This window comes from Onychomys torridus, chromosome 4 (assembly GCF_903995425.1).
Source record: "Onychomys torridus chromosome 4, mOncTor1.1, whole genome shotgun sequence".
Lineage (NCBI taxonomy): Eukaryota > Metazoa > Chordata > Mammalia > Rodentia > Cricetidae > Onychomys > Onychomys torridus.
The window spans coordinates 38593953-38616848 of NC_050446.1; the positions used below are offsets into that span (position 1 = coordinate 38593953).

At 37.2% G+C, this 22896-nt stretch overlaps 1 protein-coding gene across 8 annotated transcripts in view; it reads left to right on the plus strand.

Moving 5' to 3' along the window:
- The window catches only part of Tank (TRAF family member associated NFKB activator), a 67031-nt gene extending 44545 nt beyond the window's left edge, over window positions 1-22486 (plus strand). For 5 of the 8 annotated variants that reach the window (XM_036184887.1, XM_036184893.1, XM_036184889.1 and 2 more), the window contains 4 exons: window positions 11824-11894; window positions 12464-12579; window positions 18003-18553; window positions 21669-22486. In XM_036184887.1, the coding sequence (XP_036040780.1) occupies window positions 11824-11894; window positions 12464-12579; window positions 18003-18553; window positions 21669-21845 (915 nt within the window). In that variant the 3' untranslated portion in view covers window positions 21846-22486. The other 3 variants (XM_036184890.1, XM_036184891.1, XM_036184892.1) reach the window with 3 other exon arrangements.
- Window positions 22487-22896: the final 410 nt, after the last annotated feature.

The window sequence follows — 22896 nt, forward strand, 5'->3', positions numbered from 1 at the left end:
AGATCTTTAAAAGCTCAAGACAACAAGGCTCTATCATTACATAATGCTCAGTACTCTACTTAGAGTTGAAAGAATGTGCCTCATTTAACTTGAATAACTGGGTTTTTACCTCTTGTTCTCCCTGGTAGTTACATAACTTTTGCAATGTCTGTCATATAACTAGTTACCCTAAACTTACTAAAAAAAAAAACTTAACAGCATAAAAACAACAAATTATTTTCTTAATTTCTATGTACAGAAACTCAGGAGTGACTTAGCTGGATGGTTGTGGCTTACGATTTCTCATGTTGTTGAAATCAAAAGTAGGCAAGGACTGCCGGCTGAAGGCTTCACTTGTTGGAGGATGCACTTGCAAGATGGCTCACTCACATAACTTTTGGCAGGAGGCTTTGCCATATGGGTGTCTACTCATAGCCTGGCAGCTAACTTTGCTTAAAGTAAGGGATCCAAGAGTAGAGTGGAAAGTGCTTTCTATGACCTTGTCACTAGATTCACATACCTTCACTTTCACAGTATTCTTTCTGTTCATTAGAAGTTCAGTTATTTCAGGAACAAAGAATTAAATCTGTGTCTTAAAGACTAAAGCAATAATGTGTTATATATTTTTTAAGTATCCACAAGCATTGTAGCTCACAGTCTATAGAGGAAAATGACAATGGTAAGGGGTAGGGCAAGGGTTAGTCTCCCCCACCAAATGATAACAATGAATTTAGTTTCCTGAGTCCTGTGATTATGCTCAGAAGGAAGAAATACCATGGTCTATGATCTTAAAATTTTGAAAAATTATAACATAAATATAGACTTTTAAGAGAATGTTAATGGACAGTGCTTGGAGAACTAAAAAAACCATTGCATTGGGGTTGGGGATTTAGCTCAGTGGTAGAGCGCTTGCCTAGCAAGTGCAAGGCCCTGGGTTCGATCCTCAGCTGCACATTAAAAAAAACAACAACAACAAAAAAAACAAAAAACAAAAAACCATTGTATGTTGTTACTACTTTTTGTAAGCAATTTTGAATATTGAAAATATTTATAAATAAGAAATCAAATTCTGTGAAAATGCACCCTCCTCCTCTGCCCCCCCCATCCCCATTGTGGGCACATACATTGAACTTGAGTTCCTTTTAAGCTTTGAATACTCAGTGGTATTGCAGCTCAGAGTTCCAGATGCTACCACAGTTCTTCCAAAAATAACATGGTCAGATCTGTCACAGCACTATCTATGGTCCTGGTACCAATTTCTCTATTAGTTTGCTTCCTTTTGCTGTGATAAACACTACAACCAAAAGCAACTTGGGGAGAGAAGAGTTTATTTCATCTTAGAGTTGTAGTTCATCATGAAGGGAAGTCAGGGCAGGAATTCTAGGCAGGTACCTGGAAGAAGGAACTAAAGCAGAGATCTTGAAGGAATACTGTTTATTGGCTTGCTCTCTGTGTCTTGCTCAGTATGCTTTTTTATACAACCCAGGATCCCCTGCCCAGGGATGACACCACCCTCAGTAGGCTGGGTCCTCCAGCATCAATCACTATGAAAATGTCTCCACGGCTTGCCCACAGGCCAATCTGATGGAAGCAATTCCTCAATCTAGATGTCCTCCTCTCAGGGACTCTAGTTTGTATCAGGTTGACAAAAACCAACCAGCACATACTCCTTCAGTCTTTATGTTGGCCAGTTCTGTCAGGTGGTGTGAAGTTGAACACCATTAAGCTTTCTGGCCTTCTGTAGTTTAGAAAATCTTAGATTGACAGGTCTTGGTTTTGGGTGACATCTTCATGCTTGCATTGTGTGCATTCACATACTCTGGATTTATGGTTGATTTCCAGCTTAGGGATGTCTATCTCAGTGTTGTGCCCCATACCTTCCTTCAGTACTTTAGAAATTATTTTCGGTTGCAAGTCTCTTAAACTGTGTGTGTATATATATATATATATATATATAGTATTATAGTCCAGGCTTTGTATCTAGAGAACATAGCATACAGATAGATGGCAGACATACTATTTATCATTTAAACAAAACTTAAAATTCAGACTTTTCAACAAGACATTAATCACCAAGTGATTTCCATCAGAAAGTTAGATCTGATTTATTTTGTTTAAGCATAGTACTATCATAAGTTTTCTAAGAGCAGAGATTGCAATAAAGTTGACAGTTACTCAGATGTTAAAAATATTGTCAGCTAGGCAGTGGTATTTGCACGCCTTTAATCCCAGCATTTGGTAGGCAAAGGCAGACAGATCTCTGTGAGTTCGAGACCAGCCTGGTCTACAGAGTGAGTTCCAGGACAGGCAAGGCTACACAGAGAAACCCTGTCTGAAAAAACTAAATAAATATATTGTCCCTGTGTCCTGTTAAAGCTCATCTCTTTTCCCTCTTATTACACAGAAATGAAGCTATAGTTGGTCAGCAGTGGTGCATGCCAACCTGGAGCTTACAGAAAGCTGAAGAAAAATGTGTGCTTATGTGTACCATGTTAGAGAATCCTTGCCTGTTCAGTGTAAGCAAATGTCTCATTCTGAGTGTGGAACCAGTTCTATAAGTTCCTTACATTTAAATTAGTATAATATATATGCAAATATATATATACATACATACATACATATATATATATATATATACACACACATATATATAATAATTTGTAGAAAAAGTAAATGAGAAGTGGCATCTTCCCTAACATTTAAGCAAATTTGAGTGCGTTTGGTGTGGCTGTCTTTTCTCCCCTTATTTCCCCAAATTGTCCCTTTCTTCCCTTCACCTCTCTCCCCTTTTTAATTGTAAAGCCTGTAAAATGGAGTTGGCATATTCTTTCCAGCCTTGGTTTCTCTTGCTAAAGCATGAAAAGGCTGTTTTCTCTCACAGCCTCAGTAGATAGGAGCAGCCTCCCCTCCACCACCACACACACAAAGCAATCTAGTTTCTCTCACTGTTGTGTTAAAATCTGGCATCCTAAAAGCTCTCATATGTAGTTTGAAGGTATGATTTTTCAGTGTTATAGAATGCACCTACATTCAGTTTGTTGTATTTTGGTTTTGCTTTATGTTTTCTTCCTTAAATTATATACTAAGAATCCAGCCTCGTGTACGAAACCTGGCTGTAAAAGGAAAGCTCCTAGCCGTTGTTGATCATGCACTAGCACTTGGTAAGAGGCAGTTCCTCTTCTTACAGTTTTGTTGGCGTATGTGTGTGCACATGCCCCATGGTGCACATGTTGAGGTCAGAGAACAACATGCAGGAGGAATCTGGATCAAACTCCAGCAGCCAGGCTTGATGACAGGTGCCTTTACTTGCTGCTAAGCCATCTCCCTGGCCCAGTTTCTTAACCATCTGAAGCCACATCAGTGAACTTCTCACCTGGTTAAAGCCAGTGGCCTCTCTTACATTTTGACTGTCTTTTTACTCAAATAGTTTTACAACATAATGAGCTAGCCATTTGGAGGTTATTGGTTTACTGGATTGTAGAGATTATAGATCTTCCAAGTGTTAACTTATTAGATAATATTTAAAAATCAAATTTAATAGAATCGTCAAGCTCACCACAAAAGCCTTTAACTATTGGGCAGCTGTCAAGCTTACTATAGCAGGTACAACTTTTCCAAATTGTAATTCTCACTTGAAAGCTCAAATTTTATTATTGGCAACAAGTCTTGTCAGTTGTTTTCCTTAAAGTGACAGGCTAGCTTCATTTGCTTTTGAGAAAACGTCTGAATAACCATAGCCTGCATGTCATTCATTCTTTGAAGTGAAAATAGCATTCTATTAAAAAAGTGACTAGTTCAGCTTGCGCCTCAAACATTACACAAGTTTTTTCCCCTAAGACAACCCTTGCACTTGAAGATAACATCAGGAGTTTTGCTCACAGTTGCTTTTTGTACCATCAGTGTAAAGCCAATACAGTAAACCTTGCAAATATCATTTAATGCTATTGTGAAAATAGTTTAGCTAATAGATAGCATTATGTAGGTTTAATCATTAACCTCTTTGCAGATGCCAAAAGAAAACATAGACCATGTCAGAGAAAAAAAATGTCTTTATTAGCTGTAAAATAGCAAGCAGCAAGAATAGATTTGCCTTGTTCCCACCTGGCAGGAGGTTTACATAGGAGAACCCAGATGGATGCCTGTCATTATGTTAGTGGAAAGGAGTGTTTAGCTTAGGGAGTCTTGCCCTTTATAACAAGCACCAGTTCAGCTGGATCTTTGGGAAACTATATGCTCTTTCAAGTTGGCTGTCTGTAAACACAGTCCAGAAAAATGCCAAGATAAAGAATAGTCAGAGCCTTGGGTTCTTGACATGTGCAAGGACACCCAAGGCCTATGACAGACCTCTCTCTCCAATTACAGATATCTTGAAAGGCTCTTGGCATTCAAGAGTCCTGAATTCTTGTTGAGACTCACTGGTGAAGATAGATTGTAATTTCCTGTTAGAGATGATTTTTATGTTTTTCTCAGTAAGAGAAATACTAAGAATATTCTAGCATTTCATCAGCTTTAAGAATGCATGAGGATAACAATGTTTTCTCATTGTTCCTCTTCACATTTATTGGATAATTTTTATATATTAAGTGATACTTATAAATTATCTCCAGTTACTTATCTGTATCCACTGTAGTAAGCACATAGCAAATGCTGAATTTTTTTTTAACTGTAATCTAGTAGAAGTGTGGAGTAGAGGGGTATGTAGCTCAGGGGTAGAGTACATGCTTATCATATGTATCCTGGATTTAAAAATATATGTAATGGGACAGCAAGGTAGCTCAGTGAGTAAAGATGCTTCCACCAAATCTGATGACCTGAGTTTGATCTTGGGGACCCACTTGGTGAAAGGAGAGGATTGCCCTGGCATGCATGCACAAGTCTCACCACACACAATGTATAAACTAATGTAATAAATTTTTTAAAAGAATGTATGCGGGGCTGGAGAGATGGTTCAGAGGTTAAGAGCGCTGCCTGCTCTTCCAAAGGTTCTGAGTTCAATTCCCAGCAACCACATGGTGGCTCACAGCCATCTGAAATGAGATCTGGTGCCCTCTTCTGGCCTGCAGGGATATGTGCAGACAGAACACTGTATACATAATAAATAAATAAATCTTTTAAAAAAAATGTATGTGGATCAGAAATGAATACTAAAAAGCCACTTAGCTTTGTTTAACCACAGGATCTCCAGTATTTTCCTAATGTGGTATTTTGACATTTTTTATGGGCTTAGTAATCCCTTCAGTGACAGTGCTAAAATTTGGAGGTTGAGGAGGGGCTGGCTCACCTAAGTTTTCATTTGCACCTAATACATTACACTCTGAACTCTCCTGATCACCAGGCAGACTCCCTATGTTAGGACAGGTGTAGCATGAATCTTAAAGGTACTTATTAATAAAATCAAACCTGAGGCCAATTATTGGGCTGAATGCTGGAAGATCAGAGTAGTAGAACAAGCCACAGCTACCTCACCTCACCAGTTCCTCAGCTGATCCTGTTTCCTCAAACTGGAAGGCTCTGTGTCATCATCTGAATGGGTCTCACCTGAACTGTGATGCTCAAAACCTAAAAGCTTAACCAGGCCAAAAGCTTCTAGTTTCTGATCTTCACGCCTTATATATCTTTCTGCTTTCTGCCAACACTCCCTGATATTAAAGGCTCAATTTCTGGGACTAAAGGCATGTGTCACCATGCCTTGCTGCTTCCAATTTGGCCTTGAACTCACAGAGGTCCAGAGGGATCCCTGCCTCTGGAGTGCTAGGATTAAAGGTGTGAGCGCCACCATTTTCTAGCCTCTGTATCTAGTGGCTATTCTGTTCTCTGACCCCAGATAAGTTTATTAGGGTGCACAAAATTTTGGGGAACACAGTACCACCACACACAGGAGACTCATACTGAAAGATTTTTTTCTTTGCCATTAGTCATAGTTCCATATTCTTTTTAAAAATTTTAAAGATTTTTTTAAATTATGTATTTTAGTATGGTTTTATTAAATGTAAAATACAAATATGAATACGATTGCTACCACAAGAGTTGGCATCTTTATTACTATGTCAAAGTTTTTAATTGTCCAAATAAAAAAAAAATAAGAATGTGGGGAATATTAGCATCTAATCTACATTTTCCACTGGCAGTAGAATAAAGCATCAAATCTGGGTTTTTTATTTCTTCTGTATCTACATAATTAAGATCATTTCACATTTTTAAAATGTGAATTCACAAATAATAGAGTCAGGTCTTTGACACTTATGAACAGGATTTTTATTATGTGTATGCATGTTTTGCCTGCGTGTTCATGTGTGCACCACATGCACACCTGATGCTGCATCTGCCCTCGGGAAGTGAGGAGGATGAATGCTGGCACTCTCTCCTTCTTTATATTCAGTCTCTGGTCTCCGCCCCTGAGATGGGAGGGCGCATTTAAGGTGAGTCTTTCCCTACTTTTCTGGAAGCACCTCATTGACACACCCAGAGTTGTGTTTCCATGGTGATTCTAAATCCAATCAAATTGACATTGAAGATTGATCATCACAGTACTGTGTACATTAAATTACAGGTAAAGGGTTTTTTCAGATCAGTTTAATATAAATGGAGCATTTGGGAGAGGGGTATGAGAAATCTTATGTTAAATGGTTACTTAAGTTATGTGGTTTCTATTTTACATGAGAATTCACCCGCAGGAATAAATATTTATACTCCTTAAGAAGGTAAATTAAGGTGCTGGGGTGATGGCTATGCACTAGAGAGCACTGCCTGCCCTGCCAGAGGAACTGGGTTTGATCCCCAGCACCCACATGGCAGCTCACAACTCATTTGTAATTCTAGGTCCGGGATCCAGTGTTCTCTTCTGGCCTCCACGCGCACCAGGCATGGCTGTAGTGCAGACACATACAGGCAAAACACCCAAACACATAAAATAATAAAATATTTCTAAACAAAATAATTCAGACAGATATATATAGAGAATGTAATGAGTGAAGGACTTAAAAGATGAGGTCATAGAAAAGTATTAGTTTTCCAAGTGATGTTAGTGATTTGAAATCATAATAGTTATATACAGATGAAGCATTTTTCAACTTTTTTAAAGTATTTTTATTGTGTTGAATTGATAGATATTTTTGGTAGATTTATATTAAACCAGAACCTTGTAAAGAACTTGGAAGTAATTTCATTTTTATTTTTATATTGTTTATTTTCTTGCCATTTCCTTAAGAACACTGGGAAGAATCCCATTTTGCCCTGGATTTGTTCCCACACTGGCAGTGGGTTTGCCTAGCACACTGTCTCGTGTACAACAGGCCAAGCTCCTAGTACTTTGCTCCTCTTATGTGCTGTATTTCCAGGAGTTTTAATGAGGGTGAAAGAACCATAGATTTTACGTCTACATAGACTTGTGCCGATCAATTAGAATTCCCCCATTTCTATACCATGTTATCTCATTTCTTTCTGTATGTTTTTCTGGTCCTATTTTGTGGGTCTTAATTCTCTTGTTTTTGCTTTCCCCTTAGTTCAGTTAAATCTGACACTTGTCATCTCCATACATTTTGTTTCACTATATCTGAAGCTCATATGGAAATATCCAGCCTCAGTTGGTCTTTTCATATTTAATTCTTTAAATTCTGAAAATCTACATGGAAGGGAATCTCTTGTTTTCTGTTTCTTTTCCACTGTTAATGTTTCCTTTTTCTGTGCTGAATTTTACCCAGCTCACTTGTATAGCTTCACAGCTTTTCACCCTTTATCAGCGATTCCTCTCTCCTTTGGTATGTTTCTTGATTTACATTGCTCAAAGTGAAAGTAGTTCTCTAGCATGGACCTGTACTCAGGAGGCTAAGGCAGAAGGGACCCTGAGAATTGAAGACAAGCCTGGTCTATACAGCCAATTCCTCCTTGGCCTTTCTCTTAAAAAATAAATATAAATAAATAAATAAAGGTCAGGCATGGGCATGGTGCTCAATGCCTTTAATCTCAGCACTTAGAAGGTGAAGGCAGGTAGAGATCTCTGCAAGTTAAAGGTCAGCCTGGTCTATAAAACAGGTTCAAAACAGCCAGGGCTATGCAGAGAAATCCTGTCTCAAAAAACCGCCCAAAAAAAAAAAAAAAAAAAAGAAAAAATGTAGTTCTCTTTTTTTTGTTTTAAAAGAACATTCTTCTTGAACATAATCCAGAAATTATATGAATTAATATTGATTCCACTGAGTTGCCCAAGCACCTAACAGTAAATATTTTTGCATGCAAGGATCCCAACTGAAGTTTAGAGGGAATACTTTGTGCAAAACTGGCATAACATGGCAGGTATTCTATGTATGTCACTGAGAACTTATACTCTTTTTTGAAAATTAGTTTTCTAGGGCTGGAGATGTATTTCTCTGGTGGTAAAGTACTTGCCTAGAATATTTTGAGTCATAGGCTCAATTCCAACAATAAATTAGTAAAAATAAAATTAGCCTGTTAAGGTTTAGGTTACTTAAATATAAGAGAATATACAAATACTTCCACTTTTTATACCAGCGATAACGAAGATAAGACTTGTCTAAAAATGTAAACTGAGCCATGCCTAAATCCTAGCACTTGGGAAGCTGAGGCAGGAGGATCTTGATAAGTTCTCAGTGGAATACTTAGCAGTGCCTGTCATGTTACTCTGGGGTCTCTCTGTACATGGCCTAGGTTAGCTTTGAATCCAGATCCTCCTGCCTCAGCTTTCCAAGTGCTAGGATTATAGGCATGGCTCAGTTTACATTTCTTTCTTAGAGGAGTTGATAGCTAGTACTTTCTGAAAGGCAACACAACACCATTTTCACTTCTCTTTGTCTTTTTGACAGTGTTAGGGACATACCTCGGGTCTTGGGCATGCCAGGCAATTGCTCTGTCTTTGAGCCACATGCCTAGCCAACTTTCCATTATCTCTTCTATATGAAGAGTAAACTTGGGTCTTGGACTAATGGAATAGTAGCTGCTGTTTTCTTTTTCCACTTTAAGGATCACCAAATACTCTGGCTCTGACATGCATGCTTTTATTTGATACTTACCTATGAAAAACTAATTGGCTAACACTAAGATTATCCAGGTTCACACACAAGAACTTTTCGGGAACACTTCACATCTTCAGCTTTCAGCTGGGTTTGTTTTAATGGATTCAGCATGAGGGCTTATCCCCATGGAGAGTGAGTAAGACTTGTAAACCTCACTCCAGCACTCACTTCACTAGTTACACACACTTGAAAATAGCTACATAAACTTGAAGTAGTTCATGCTGTTGTAGATTTTATGTCTCAAAATAAACTCATTTGTTGAATGACTTCACACATAAAAATCTCTTAAAATGTTCATATTTCTCTTGCTTTCTTACTTGAAATTAAGGTAATTTCAGCTTCCTACATTATAAAGTCCACTTAATAATACTTGAGAATCAAAGGAAAAATGTTCTATCTTTCTGGTGTCAACTTCCTCTCTAGCATATACAGCAAACAATATTCAATATGAAGAAAGATAACATGAAGGCAAGATGTGCTGGTACGCACATACATACAGTCCTGTAGTTGAGAGGCTGAGACAGACTAAGGTACTTAAGACAACCCTGTCAGATAGAGAGGGAGTTAGCAGGAGAGAGAGAACATTGAAAAGTCTATGTTGAGGAGAGTGTTGAAGTTGTCATCGACTACATTAGTCTTAAAGCCTTTCAGATATAACGATTGTCTTGAGAAAGTTGTGTCAAATGTTACAGTGGAAAATGCCATCAGCATGTTAAACCTGTTCTAACTAAGCCCTACTGCAGAACATCTTCAGCAACCCACGTGCATTTTTATTTTCCAGCTAGTATGTTAAGGGCCCCTTTTTACAATTCTTCATCCAGTGCTAGGGATCCTAAAGTTTTCAGATGATGGCTGGAGGTGGCAGTTCACAACTGTGACCCCAGCACTCTGGAGGCTAACACAGGATGATCTCACAGACTACACAGTGAGTTCACAAAAGCACACAGGCTTTTCTCAAAGAGAAAAGTGTTCGCTTGCCACACAGTAACAGATGTAGTATGAATGGAAGAAACTGCAGCGTGCTGCTTGATGTAGTAATGCTTTTTCTTTAATAGTAGTAAAAACAAAACTAAGAAAAGTTGCATTTCTTTTATCCTAAACTAAAAGATTTTCATTTTTAGGTATTTAATAGAAATCCCTGAGTTACCTGAGTACCCCATTTGCCCCTGCCAGTACACGCAGTGATTTTTTTTTTCACTTTATCAAATCTAGACATCACAGAAGGTTGGCACCAATAATTTTCTAAGCCAAAAAAAAAAATGTATAATTGTTTTATTACCTTTTCTTTCTCTCTTTCCCAGTCAGTCGCAGTTGGTTTTTAATATTCTCCTAATTTCAGAAACAGTCGCTCTTAGTTATGTAAAATCAGAGTTTGGAAAGTACAGTGTTGTCGTTACCACTTTCTGTAATTTACCTTCCATTCTTGGTTAAACATTGTTCCTCATTCGTTCTAGGTCCTAGTAAAATAGTTACTGCAGATTTCTAGTGGCAATTTTTAAAAGGAAATTGTTCCATTAATTATAATCCCTTTTATAATTTAATGTGAAATAATCAAGCGTTTTTTTATTATAATGTACCTCTCCTTTGACTTGGTTATTACATGTGATAATCTCGTGCAAGTTTTGGTAGAGAGGGCTGGAGAGATAGATGGCTCAACAGTTAAGAGCACTGACTGTTCTTCTTCAGGAGCTCTGAGGCATCTGGCCTCCCTGGGCACCTGCACTTATGTGCACAGATACACACACTCACCTACACATAATTAACATAATAAAAATGAATCTTTATTTCACTAATAGCTAGCAGTGACATTAATTGAATAAAACCAAACGTTACTCAAGATTGGGCTGACAATATGGCCCAGTGAGTACACGCACTTGCTGCTAAGTATGCAGACCTGAATTCATTTCCCAGGACCCAGATGGCAGAGAGAGAACAGACCCCCGCCAGTTGTTCCTGCATGCACACATAAAATAAATAAATGTAAAAATGGCTTGAATTTGAATTTAGGAACTATACAGTTTGGGCTACATTATAATTTATGAGTATATAATATTAAGACTTCTTCAGATTTAGGAACTTGTTGGCTTATGGCTTCAGAAAGCACAAAGAACCTACCAGATATGAGGTTTTGTGTATTTTTAACTCTGAGCCATAGAATACATGACTACAGTATGTTCTGCGGATATCAGTTTTCAGTGTCAGAATATGTGTAATACCAGTATAGGCCACAAGGTGGGAGTGAAAGGCAAGGACTTGTATCCAAACAGCCCAAATACATAATGCATTATCTTTTATAAACCTTTTAGATGCTTATTAAATAAGCAGGAGCTGTAGTATGGTTATTCTTGTGTCGCAGTTGCATTTCTTATTTTAAAAAAACCTAACAAAATACAGGGGCATTGATTTACACATATAGGCCATTATTCATGAATCTCAAAGGACAAAGTGTCAGAAATATTTTGCCCCTAAATTTCTGGGCATAGAGGTGCTTGGTGATCAGAGTAGCAATTTTGATTAACTGAATATGAAAAATTCCTTTAGTTACCATTAGTATAGACAGTAATCAAAGAAATTACTGAAAATATTTTATGCTTTTTATTTTCATTTTCCTTGATCTCATTTAAAGAAAAAAAAGACCTATTGTATTTTTTATGTATACAGAAAGCCTCTTGTACTGTGTGTGAGAGAGCAAACTGTGTTACTGTGAGAGTTACTGTGATTAGTTTTCATTAAGTGAACATTGTATTGTGTTTTGTCATTTGAGTGTGGAAGTGTGTAAAGTGTGATCTTTTTTTTTTCTTTTTTTTTAAAATCTCAGGTAAGAAGACAAGAAGGTTCTTCTGGAAAAGGCCCCTCGAAGGACCTCAGCAGCCCTTCACATCAGGAAAGGTAGTTCTAGAGCCTTCTTTGCCAAATCTGGACTTATAAATGTTAAAACAGCATTTTGTATATTTTTAAAATGTTTAACAATTGTAAAAGAAAAACAGTTGACTGTTAACTACTGGAGTGGACCCACATGTGAGCTGACCTAACCATATCACATAGTTATAAATGGAACCAGATCTAAACAGCTGAATTCTCCACCAGGATCCTTTTTCAACAAGCCCTGTATTGTGGCCATATTATCTGACATGGATGAATCCTGATATGAACCAGAGTGAAAATAATTAATACTCTATGTATGATGTTTACAGAGAACATGAGAGTGAAGTATGAATAAGTAGATCAACTGTGCAGTGCATTTATGATAGCACTTTTATCATTTGCTTTGTGCCTAGCTTTTCAAGTATTAGAATTGTTTTTAGAATATTTTCTACAAATTTAAATTTTATTTTTAACATTTAACGTTTCCGTAATTCTGTAGCCCATAAAAACTATGCTGTATATATTTAATGAAAATTTAATGAAAAAAATCACTTGAAGTTGTAACTTACATTTTAAAATATTGATTTTTTTAGGGATAATATTGAGAAGACTTTCTGGGACCTTAAGGAAGAATTTCATAGGATTTGCTTGCTGGCGAAAGCCCAGAAAGACCACTTAAGCAAACTTCACATACCAGACATTGCAACTGGTAAGATTCAATTATCTTATAGTAATTTTAATTGTACTGGTTGAAATTGATTTCACTTTTAATGTAAAAATACTTCCAAATGCTTATGAAAGGCTAATAATCTATATCTTGCCTCTTATGATTGAACAAATATATGCTTTTAAATTCTATGCTGTACATTATAGAATTCTTGCTTTTTCACTGTATTCATTGTATATGGTGCGTGCTGTATAGGTTTAATTGAATTGAATCTGCTTATGAGAAATACCATCTTGAAAATATAAGGTACATCTCTGTATTTTTTGTTTGGGGTCATATTAAGCATTAACTCATCAGTAAGTGACCTTAAAGCAACACTACTAACTACTTAGCTAGCTAAAATTTTAACATCACATTTGTTTATAACTAAATTCTGCCTCAGATGTCATTAAACACTACTTACAGTTTCTGATAATCTAGTTCAAGAATAAAAATGTGCAGTGTACGTTTCCTTAGAACCAGTTCTTTTGGCAGCACAAAATAAAAATGGAGTATCAAATGCCACTTAGGAACATCTGTTTTGTACACGTGTTGTTTTTTTTGTTTTTATTGAGGTAGGGTCTCAGCCTGCCACCTGGCTGGCATGGAACTCTCCATGTCTACTGGGCTGGTCTCAAACTTGCAGTAATCCACCTGGCAATTCCCAAGTGTTGGAATTGTAGGCACTAGCCACACGCCTGTGTGTGTGTGTGTGTGTTTTGGATTTTTAGGTTGTTTCTTTTCTTTTTTTTAAAGCTGTAGACTGGCATTTCGGTAGTTGCTTCCGTAGTTAAACATTAATAACAAAATAACAGAAATTAAGTCTAGCATCCAGACACTTCAGTAAACAAAAGGAAAGTGAAATGATCCTTTAGAATGATAGATTCTCTTTTTACCCTTGTAATCTGGAGTGTTCTATAGGCAGTTCCCTGGAAGTATGATTACGGTTCTCACTCTGAGAGGTGTCGTAACATGATGACGCACGTGTCCTTACTGGAAGGTCCTGTCGTCATTCTGTGCCTCTCACGTCATAGCGCTGGAATCATTGGTAGTGTAAGCTCTCCTTTGCCATAGCAGCCTTATTTCCAGGAAATGGTGAGGGGTGAAAGCAACCTTTGTGTATAGAGATAATCTGTGTGTCCCTGCATCTGTCTTCTGTCATCTCTCCCATCTTAATTCTGTAATGTTCAGGAGAAATGTTTCTTTTACACAGACTAAAGACACTAGAAATAGACAGTTTCACTTAAAATAGGCTACCTGTATCTAGAATTCATAAGCATGCTCTTTGAACATCAACATCTTATCAAAACATTGTAATAGTGATATAGTCTTTGTTATGCAGAGAACATAACCCATTATCAATTATTTAATACTTTGACCATTTTTAAATTGCATAAGTCTAACTCTTAGTATGTATCTGTCAACCTGAACACTGAGTGTTTAACTTCCATTTCTTCCTCATGAAAGCTGCTTAACATTATTCTTATGCTTTATATTAACTGTGTCAAAAATAATATGTAAAACATTACTCTTGAAATGTTTTATATCTGTATTAAATTGAGTAAAGTCTTGCTTGGTCCAAACAAAACACAAAATGTTAAATATTATGCCCTACAGTGTAGCTAGCTCTATATTATCTACTACTGTGTATTAGAGAGGAGAAAGTAGAGACACAGTTTAGAAATATACACCTGTGCAGGGTTTCCATACATGTGTCATTACCGTGTACACCTGTGCAGGGTTTCCAAACATGTGTCATTACCGTGTACACCTGTGCAGGGTTTCCAAACATGTGTCATTACCGTGTACACCTGTGCAGGGCTTCCATACATGTGTCATTATCGTGTACACCTGTGCAGGGCTTCCATACATGTGTCATTGCCGTGTACACCTGTGCAGGGTTTCCATACATGTGTCATTACCGTGTACACCTGTGCAGGGTTTCCATACATGTGTCATTGCCGTGTACACCTGTGCAGGGTTTCCATACATGTGTCATTGCCGTGTACACCTGTGCAGGGTTTCCATACATGTGTCATTACCGTGTCTCTTTTGGTCATACACTCAGGGCAGTAACCTTGAGAAAAGATAAAGGTAGAACTGTATGTATAAGGAAGTGTTTTCTAGGGAGAGTTACTAGTCGAAAAGCAGGGTCTTATTCCATTGGCTATTAGATAAGAAGAATACAGGATTAGGGATATAGACAATCACCGGCTCTTTTGTCAGTGTTCATGATAATTTACAAAGGCAGTCTAAACAGCCTTTATGTAAATTTGGAAATCTAAATTTTTTCACTTTATTCGTTTTCCTTGCAAAAGTAAGTGTTATTGAAACAAATTGTAATGCTACATGCTCACTGGCTTGTGTCTCTCGGTGTGGTATTAGGGTGACAAGTGTTTTCATGGACTTTGTTTGATTTTATCTGAGCTCAGAGTTCTAATAGTCATAGGAATCTTAGAATCTTCCTCTTACCACGTGTACAGAACAACTCAAATTACTTTAAAGTGGCTAAGCTCATATACCAGCTAGCTATCCAAAAGAAAACATCTGCCTACTTATTAGAGCTGATTGTTGTTTCCCTGTTTTCTTTGAAGGGGGATTAGGTCAGCCTTTGAGAAAGTCAGGCCAAGCACAGCTCTGCCAGCTTCAGCCTTTCTGTGTAGAAACCAGCATGTTCAATTTAACACAATGGTTCTGAGAACACTCTGGAGTTAACTACCTGGGTCCTAGTGCCAGACTTAGCACTCAGTGGCTGCACAACCTTGAAGGTAGCCATAGAATTAACCTCTCCATATCCATTCCTTCACATGTAAATTAGAGATAATAATAGTGCCTGAGTTGGCGTTACTTTGAGTATTAAGTGAATTAATGTGCAGACCACAGTTAGTGCATGGCACGTGGAAGTGCTAGCACAGTTAGTGCATGGCACGTGGGAGTGCTAGCAGTGTTAACAGTCGTTACCATTAGCAGCAGCTGCAAAGTCTAAAGCATTTACCTTGTTCTCCTGGAAATCATTTGAGAAGATATTCCTCCTCAGGTATTGCAGAATTGTATTCCTATTTCCTAGCATTTCCTGCCACCCTCAAGTCTACTACCAAGAAAAGTGACTACTTGAGAGTGAATGGACTTTATCAACCTTAAAGGTCAAAGAAATACAGCAAAAGAATTGAGTTTGGTCTCCATTAGTCACAGCTAGAATATCTAGTAAATGTGGGTTATAATCTAGGTCCTGTGAGGAAAAGAATGCAGTATCATATGTGTGCTGGGCAGTAGGTGGACACCTAGGTAGATAGGGAGCAGAACATGCTTTCAGATGTCATAGAAACCTACCTGCTTTAATGGGGGAAGGGAAGTCTACCTGCAAACATAAGAGCATTCAGGCCTGAGAGCACAGAAGCATCATGGGAGAGGCATCCAGAGAATCAGTGTCGAGGTCAAGCTGGGAAGGACAAGTAAGAGTTAGGCAAAGAGCAACGCATGGTAATGCCTATAGCCATATAGTACTGGCACGGCTGGGGCTGGAGGACTGAGAGTTTGGGGTAACCCTGGGTGCCATAATGAGGCAGTCTGAGGGAGAGATATGTAGTTGTGTAGGAGGTAATGCTGCAGAATGAACTAAAGAAGGTGGAGGCCTTGTACTGCACACTGTATCCAAACAGAAGGCTTTTGTGTTGGAATGTGCTATGGCAACAGTTAAGTGTCATAATACCCCAAAGATCAAAGAAATATAAAGAATTGGCATTTATTGAATGCCTACTAACATCAACAGACTGGAAGGTACTTTGTATGCACTGTACTCTTATGCCTGCTTCATTTGTAAAGTCTTCATTTGTGAATGTATGACTTCATTAATGACTCTTCATCCATTGTATAAAATACATGGCTGCACACATAGTACTGCATACTTGTAATTCTAACTCCTGGGCGGTGGAGTCAGGAGGGTTGAATCCAGTGCTAACCTCAGCTGCATGGGAAATTCCAGGCCAGCCTGAGCTTCAGGAGACCCTGTCTGAAAGACCAAAACAAATAACCAAATATACTACAAAGCACATTGGCTTCTTGAAGTGGCATTGTGGAGCTAGTTTTGTTTTTTCCAGGATGTCAGGCTCATAAACATGGACTGTGCTTTGATAATTGTTGGGTGTGTTTTGGTTTGCTTTGGTACTGTGAAATACAGCTCTTGCTAGTCCTTGGTTACACTGTGGCCTTTGATGGTTTGTTGTTTAAGATTTAATTTTAATCATGTACGTGTAGGTATGTGCATGAACGTGGGTGCCTGTGAAGGCCTGAAACTGGAGTTACAGGTGGTTGTGAGCCACCAGTGTGCATTCTGGGAACTGAACTCCAGTCCTCTGGAAGGACATGTGTACTCTTCCACTGAGCCATCTTTTCAGCTCAGTTCTATGGTGTTTTCTGAATTCATAAGTCTGCATTTTTTGTTTTGCTCCCATACTGCCAGCATGTGTTGACTTCTTTCTTCCCTTAGCCTCTCATATCCCCTTTGAATTTGCTGTGACCCCTTTCACTCTACCTGGTTCCTCAGTTCTCCTTGCCAGCATCTGACTGTAGCCTAGAGATTGTGTTGGAGAAATAGCTTCTAGATGGATGAACTAAGGCAGCTCTGCTGCCTACCTCACATCTGCCTGTTAGTTAAAGAGGCCTTTCTAAATACGAGAAAATGACATATACACATAAGTTTTGTTTTCTTTTTTCAAGGCAGGATCTTGCATTATAGTCCTGTCTGTCCTCGAACTTGCTATGTAGATCAGGTTGGCCTGGAATCCATAGAGATTCACTTACCTCTGCCTTCTAACTGCTGAGACTGAAGGTGTGCAACACCACACCCAGCCATATTCACACGTAATACCTTAAAGTGCATCCCAGGATGTCAACCTCTTGTGCCTCCACTGTCTTCTTTTTTCCTGACCCTGACACCACTGAGTGTAGACAGTGACTAAACTGATTAGAATCATACTTACTAACACACTGATATTAGGGGAAATGAATTAACTAATTCATGTAGTAAATAATAAATGCTCTAATTTATATATACATATATGTATGTATGTATACATGTATGTTTAAGCTTACAGTTGTAGCTTCTGTTACAAAGTAAGTCTATACACTACAAGCATTTTTGTAAATGTGAAGCAATGTAGCCGAGAACAGGATGCAAAGCTTATAGCAGGAGACCTAGGCAGGAGAAGACAAAGCAGTGCAGTTGCAGCCTGTATGCTGTGTTCAGGTCAGCTGCAGGGACTGCTGCTATCCCCGTGGAAGATGGGAGTGAACATAAAAATGCTGGTTGTCTTCAGCTGGCATATAAGCCGACAGAAAAACAACAGCCCTCTGCCGAAAGCTGTGTCAGCCGTGTGTTTTCAGTGACAGTGTGTGACTGCTTCCCTCCTGTATCCTTCTTCCTGCAGACACACAGTGCTCTGTGCCTGTCCAGTGTACCGATAAAACAGGTCAGCAAGAAGCACTGTTTAAGCCCCAGGCTAAAGATGATATAAACAGAGGTACGCCGTGTATCGCATCTGTTACGCCAAGAGGACTGGGCCGAGAAGAGGAAGACACCTCTTTGGAATCACTTTCTAAGTTCAATGTCAAGTTTCCACCTATGGACAGTGACTCTGCTTTCTTACACAGCACTCCAGAGACTCCAAGCATCCTTACTCCTGCCACATCTGAGGCAGTGTGCCAGGACAAATTTAAGATGGAAGTCAGAGACAACCCAGGAAACTTTGGTAAAACAGAAGAAACTTTATTTGAAATTCGGGGAATTGACCCCATAACTTCAGCTATACAAAACCTTAAAACAACTGACAAAACAAAATCCTCAAATCTTAGAGCTCCGTGTTTGCCAGCTGGAGACCATAATGTGTTCTATGTAAATACATTCCCACTTCAGGACCTGCCTGATGCACCTTTTCCCTCACTGGATTCCCCAGGAAAAGCTGTCCGAGGACCACAGCAGGTAACTGTTTTGCATTAACAAATATTTTATTATGTGTGAACACACATTTTGTCATACATGCACAGATACGAATCTCTTTTAAGTTATCAGACATCCATTTTAAATGAATGACTATCCATAGTTGAGGCTTTCAGTAGAATGTGTAAGTTCTGTAATAAAGGACATGAATTTTAAATATGAATATGATAAGGCCCTGTCGAGATTCATGGCCTTACATGCTTAGTTCTTCAATCACAACTTATGTATACCAGTGTTCTAGTGGGTGCTTTGTTAAACTTGATAATGTGAAACAAAGATTAAAACTTGTATATGTACACATAGTAATGTGTAATTTTCCACAAGTAGATACTTGCACCAAACATTCAAAATAAACTGTCATTCAGCCTACTTGTTACATTCTCAGTTACAGTAGTGCAAGGGTTAGTGTGCTTGCTAACCTGACACTAAACAGATACCTTTATACATTTTTCGAGTAATGAGTTGTTGGAAATGACTCCTGACTGAGTTAATCAAATGTCTATTTCCTGCTTGTGGAGCAGGAGGACTTTGTAGCCCATGAGTCTAATCCTACACCCTGTTTCTCAGATTGAGGTTCTTTCACAGAAAGATTCTTTTTGTTAGGGAGAAAAATAAGTTTTGTTTAATTCCTGAAGGCAAATGAAAAGTATGTAAGTGTTAAAATACACAGAAGCTTGTGGGAAAAAAAAAAAAAATCCCCATTAGAACTTTCAAACATTTGATTTTCTTTCATAGAGAAAATTCCTTTGGCTTTAAGAATTCTTAGTTCCAGGCCTTTAAACAGCGTGTGGGAAGCAACAGTCAGACTGGAGTATGCTTCAGTACTAGGTAAAACTAGGGGTCTGCCAAGTCTTAATTATTAACTCTCTGTGTTCTGCCCTGTACTTACTTCACATCATGGTCTCAGCTATAGTTGCTACCAAATGAAACAATTAAACAATTTCATTTATTGCGAGTGGAATTCCTGTGGAGCTGTGAACTGCATCAATTCTAATGCTTGTTATTCTCTCTCCACTCTCTCTTGCTTGTTCTTTTCCTAGTCAGTCTGTGCATCCATGTTTCAGTAGATGGCACCCTGCATTGTACATTTACTTTCTATATTGCAGCAAGGGAAACAGCTGGTATGTGATTACAACTTGGTGGAAAAGTATTCAGCTTTAAAAATGCAAGAGAATTGGTGTTGAGCTGTCACAAGACATGGGGCATAAGGTTAGATCATTGATATTTTGGCAGAAAAAGCAAAGAAATTGGTTTGATTTAAAGGCCACATTACAGTTTTAGTTTGCAAAAAATATTTATTTCAATGAGTCTTTTTAAACATTACTCTTGTATTAATGAAGCTCATGGATACAATTCTTGAGTGGTCCACAGAAAGTAAGAAAGGAAGTTTTGGTTACATACTTTGTTTTTACTTTATATTAATCATTACTGCCAAATAAGTATTTTTCACTTCAGCTTTTATAGCAAAGACTAAAATATATATCAGCTTATTTTTGTTCTGTGTGATTTTCTTTTTTTACTTTTGCTGAGTCAGTAATCGGGATTCCAATTAAATTCCAAGAACAGATCCAGTCTGAACCAAAATCTACTGTCAGATTTTAAAAGTAAATTGTCCCTGGAAGATTGGCTTACCAAATTTAGGAACTGGCTCACTTTTAAGCTAATTTCTTGCTGTTTTATAATTCTTAATAAAAATATATTTAAAGTAATAAGTTCATTACTAGCCACAACAGTTTTGCATTAGAGTGGGTTTTTTTTGCTTTTTTTTTTTTTTTTTTTTTTTTTTTTGCTTTTTCATTAAACTACAGCCAGTAACATTTGAATCTAATTAACTCTTAACTAATTTCCATTTATAATTATTACTGCTTTTCTCTCATGGGGAAATTTTTCAACAAAAAATTACTTTGCCCCAAATTTTATGACATTTATTTTAAATATTGTTAGTTTTGTGTCAACAATAACTTCCCATGAAAATAAATTGAGTCCACGTTCTAAGACGTTTGTTCTAACTCTCTAATGTATCTTCCTACCTAAACAGAGTTTACATATTAAAACCGCTGCACACAGCTGTCCTACAGTACTCACTATTAGATAGTGATGCCTTGAAACCCAGATACTTCAGTTAACAGTACTGTTTGTGTAAATACTTAGCTAACTAGGTGAAGTTAAAGGCATAAAAACTGTCAGGTGCTGAACTAAGCTGTGTTTCATTGAAAACATACTAATAATTGGAGCACAAAGGAGTCTCTTTAAATGGTTTTATGAAGTGACTCTTAATTTAGCTGTGTCAAGGTAAGAATAAGTTTTTAATAATCTGGCTTACACAATTCAGGAAAGTAAGATAGTTTTGTCAATATCATTTTTATTAAGTACCTACTATTAAACTAATTCCTACATAGTATTATTCTAGGGTTCTTAAAAAGATATTTACAAGTTTTTATTTGCTAATAAGTACAATGGAGGTGGTTCTTTTTATTTACAATCTTCCATAGTTCTTTACTTGGACATCTATTGATAGGTTTTATTTTATTATCTGCAAGAAAGAGTGAGGCCACACAATAAAACAAGCAAAGTAAGAAATCAAGAGACCGTGTCTCAGGTTCAAGTTTGTTGAGTGATTTAACATTTGAATTTTTAAACTGACAAATGGGATTTGTATTGTAGTTTAAAAGAAACTTTTTGAAGAAACCAAAATGCTGATTATATGTAATTTGTTTATTTGTATTTTGAATTGCCTTTAATAAAAGTGTGCTTGTACATGTATTATTACAATTTAAGGTTCCTATTATAAAGTAGAAAACACAGAACTTAATAAAGTCTAAAGTATTGGCCAGTGTTTCAAAACTGTTGCCATTGAGATAACTGAATATTAATGGCTGCTGGTGTTAAGCTGCAGTATTTTTAAACATGTAAAGATATAATTCAAGAGTATGTGGTTAAGTCATGCCCACTCTGAAAAATAAATCTGCTTTCACATTAGATAGAGAATTTCAGATGTAAGCTCATACAAAAGTCGTTCAAATATTTGGATTTGAAATTTGATGCAAGTTGATTTTAAATACAAGTAACAAAAGATGTTTTTGTTTGTTTCCTGCAGCCCTTTTGGAAGCCCTTTCTTAACCAAGACACTGACTTAGTGGTACTAACTGGTACAGACTCGGAACGCCTTAAACCTCAAGTGTGTGAATTCTGTCAAGAGCTTTTCCCACCGTCCATTACATCCAGGGGGGATTTCCTACGGCATCTTAATTCACACTTTAATGGGGAGACTTAAGTCACATTTGAAATCAGACCTATCACGTTCTCTGTGATGATTCTGGATTTGTAATGCTAGAGAATGCTTGCTTGTAAGCTAAATTTAAGATGGTTTATAAAAGAAATTCAGTGTCACAGTTATTTGAATTTTTTTCTAAACTTGTTGTTTTATCTTTTAAGAGATCATTTTGTATAAAGCTAATTCATTATATTCATGTTTACACTATTATAATAATTCAAAATTATGCATGTGACTTAGAGTTACATAATCATAATTTATGTCTCAAATACCTATGCTTATTGTTTGACTCATGACATCTATTAAATTTGGTAATACCAAATGTTTATAGGGTATTGTGTATAGGATTTCACTTGAATTTTTAAATTATTTATGCTACAGCTAATGTTCTTTTAAAATACATAATTTATAGAGAATAGCAGACAATATAATCATCTAAATGTTGAATCAGACATTATTTACCAGTGAAAATTATTTAAATGTTTTAGATCATTTTTAAATAATACACATGGTTTTAATTTTTACTGTGTGTATAGATGCATGATTAAATAAGTTAAATATTAAAATTTACATATGTTGTGATAATTAAAAGTGTCCTCTTTTTCTGAGGTAAATAAATAAATGACATTTGGGGAACGTTCATAAAATTCATGTCTCATAGCATTTATTATACATTAATAGGTCACTTAAAATTTTAAAATGATCTTTCAAGCTAAGCATTCTAAAATTTTTTTCCTTTTATTGAGAACAAATGCAAAAGCCTGTGAGGAGAATCCATATTTATTAATTTAGATTAGAAATGTTCAAATTCATGTTGAGAAATTTGCTATTCATTGTTAGCAGCCTGATTGATGGCCACTGGTCTCGAGACGTCTGAGAGAGAGTACCAAGTCTGCAGTGCTGGAAAACTGTTCAAAATGAGACTTCTCTTTCATTCTTCATGATTCTTGCCGTTTGGGCTTCCCTCCCCTCCCCTGCTCCATCCCCAATTTTTAAAAATGGTTGAGACACGGTTTCCATTTTATGAAGTAAGCATTGACTTGTAGCTTTC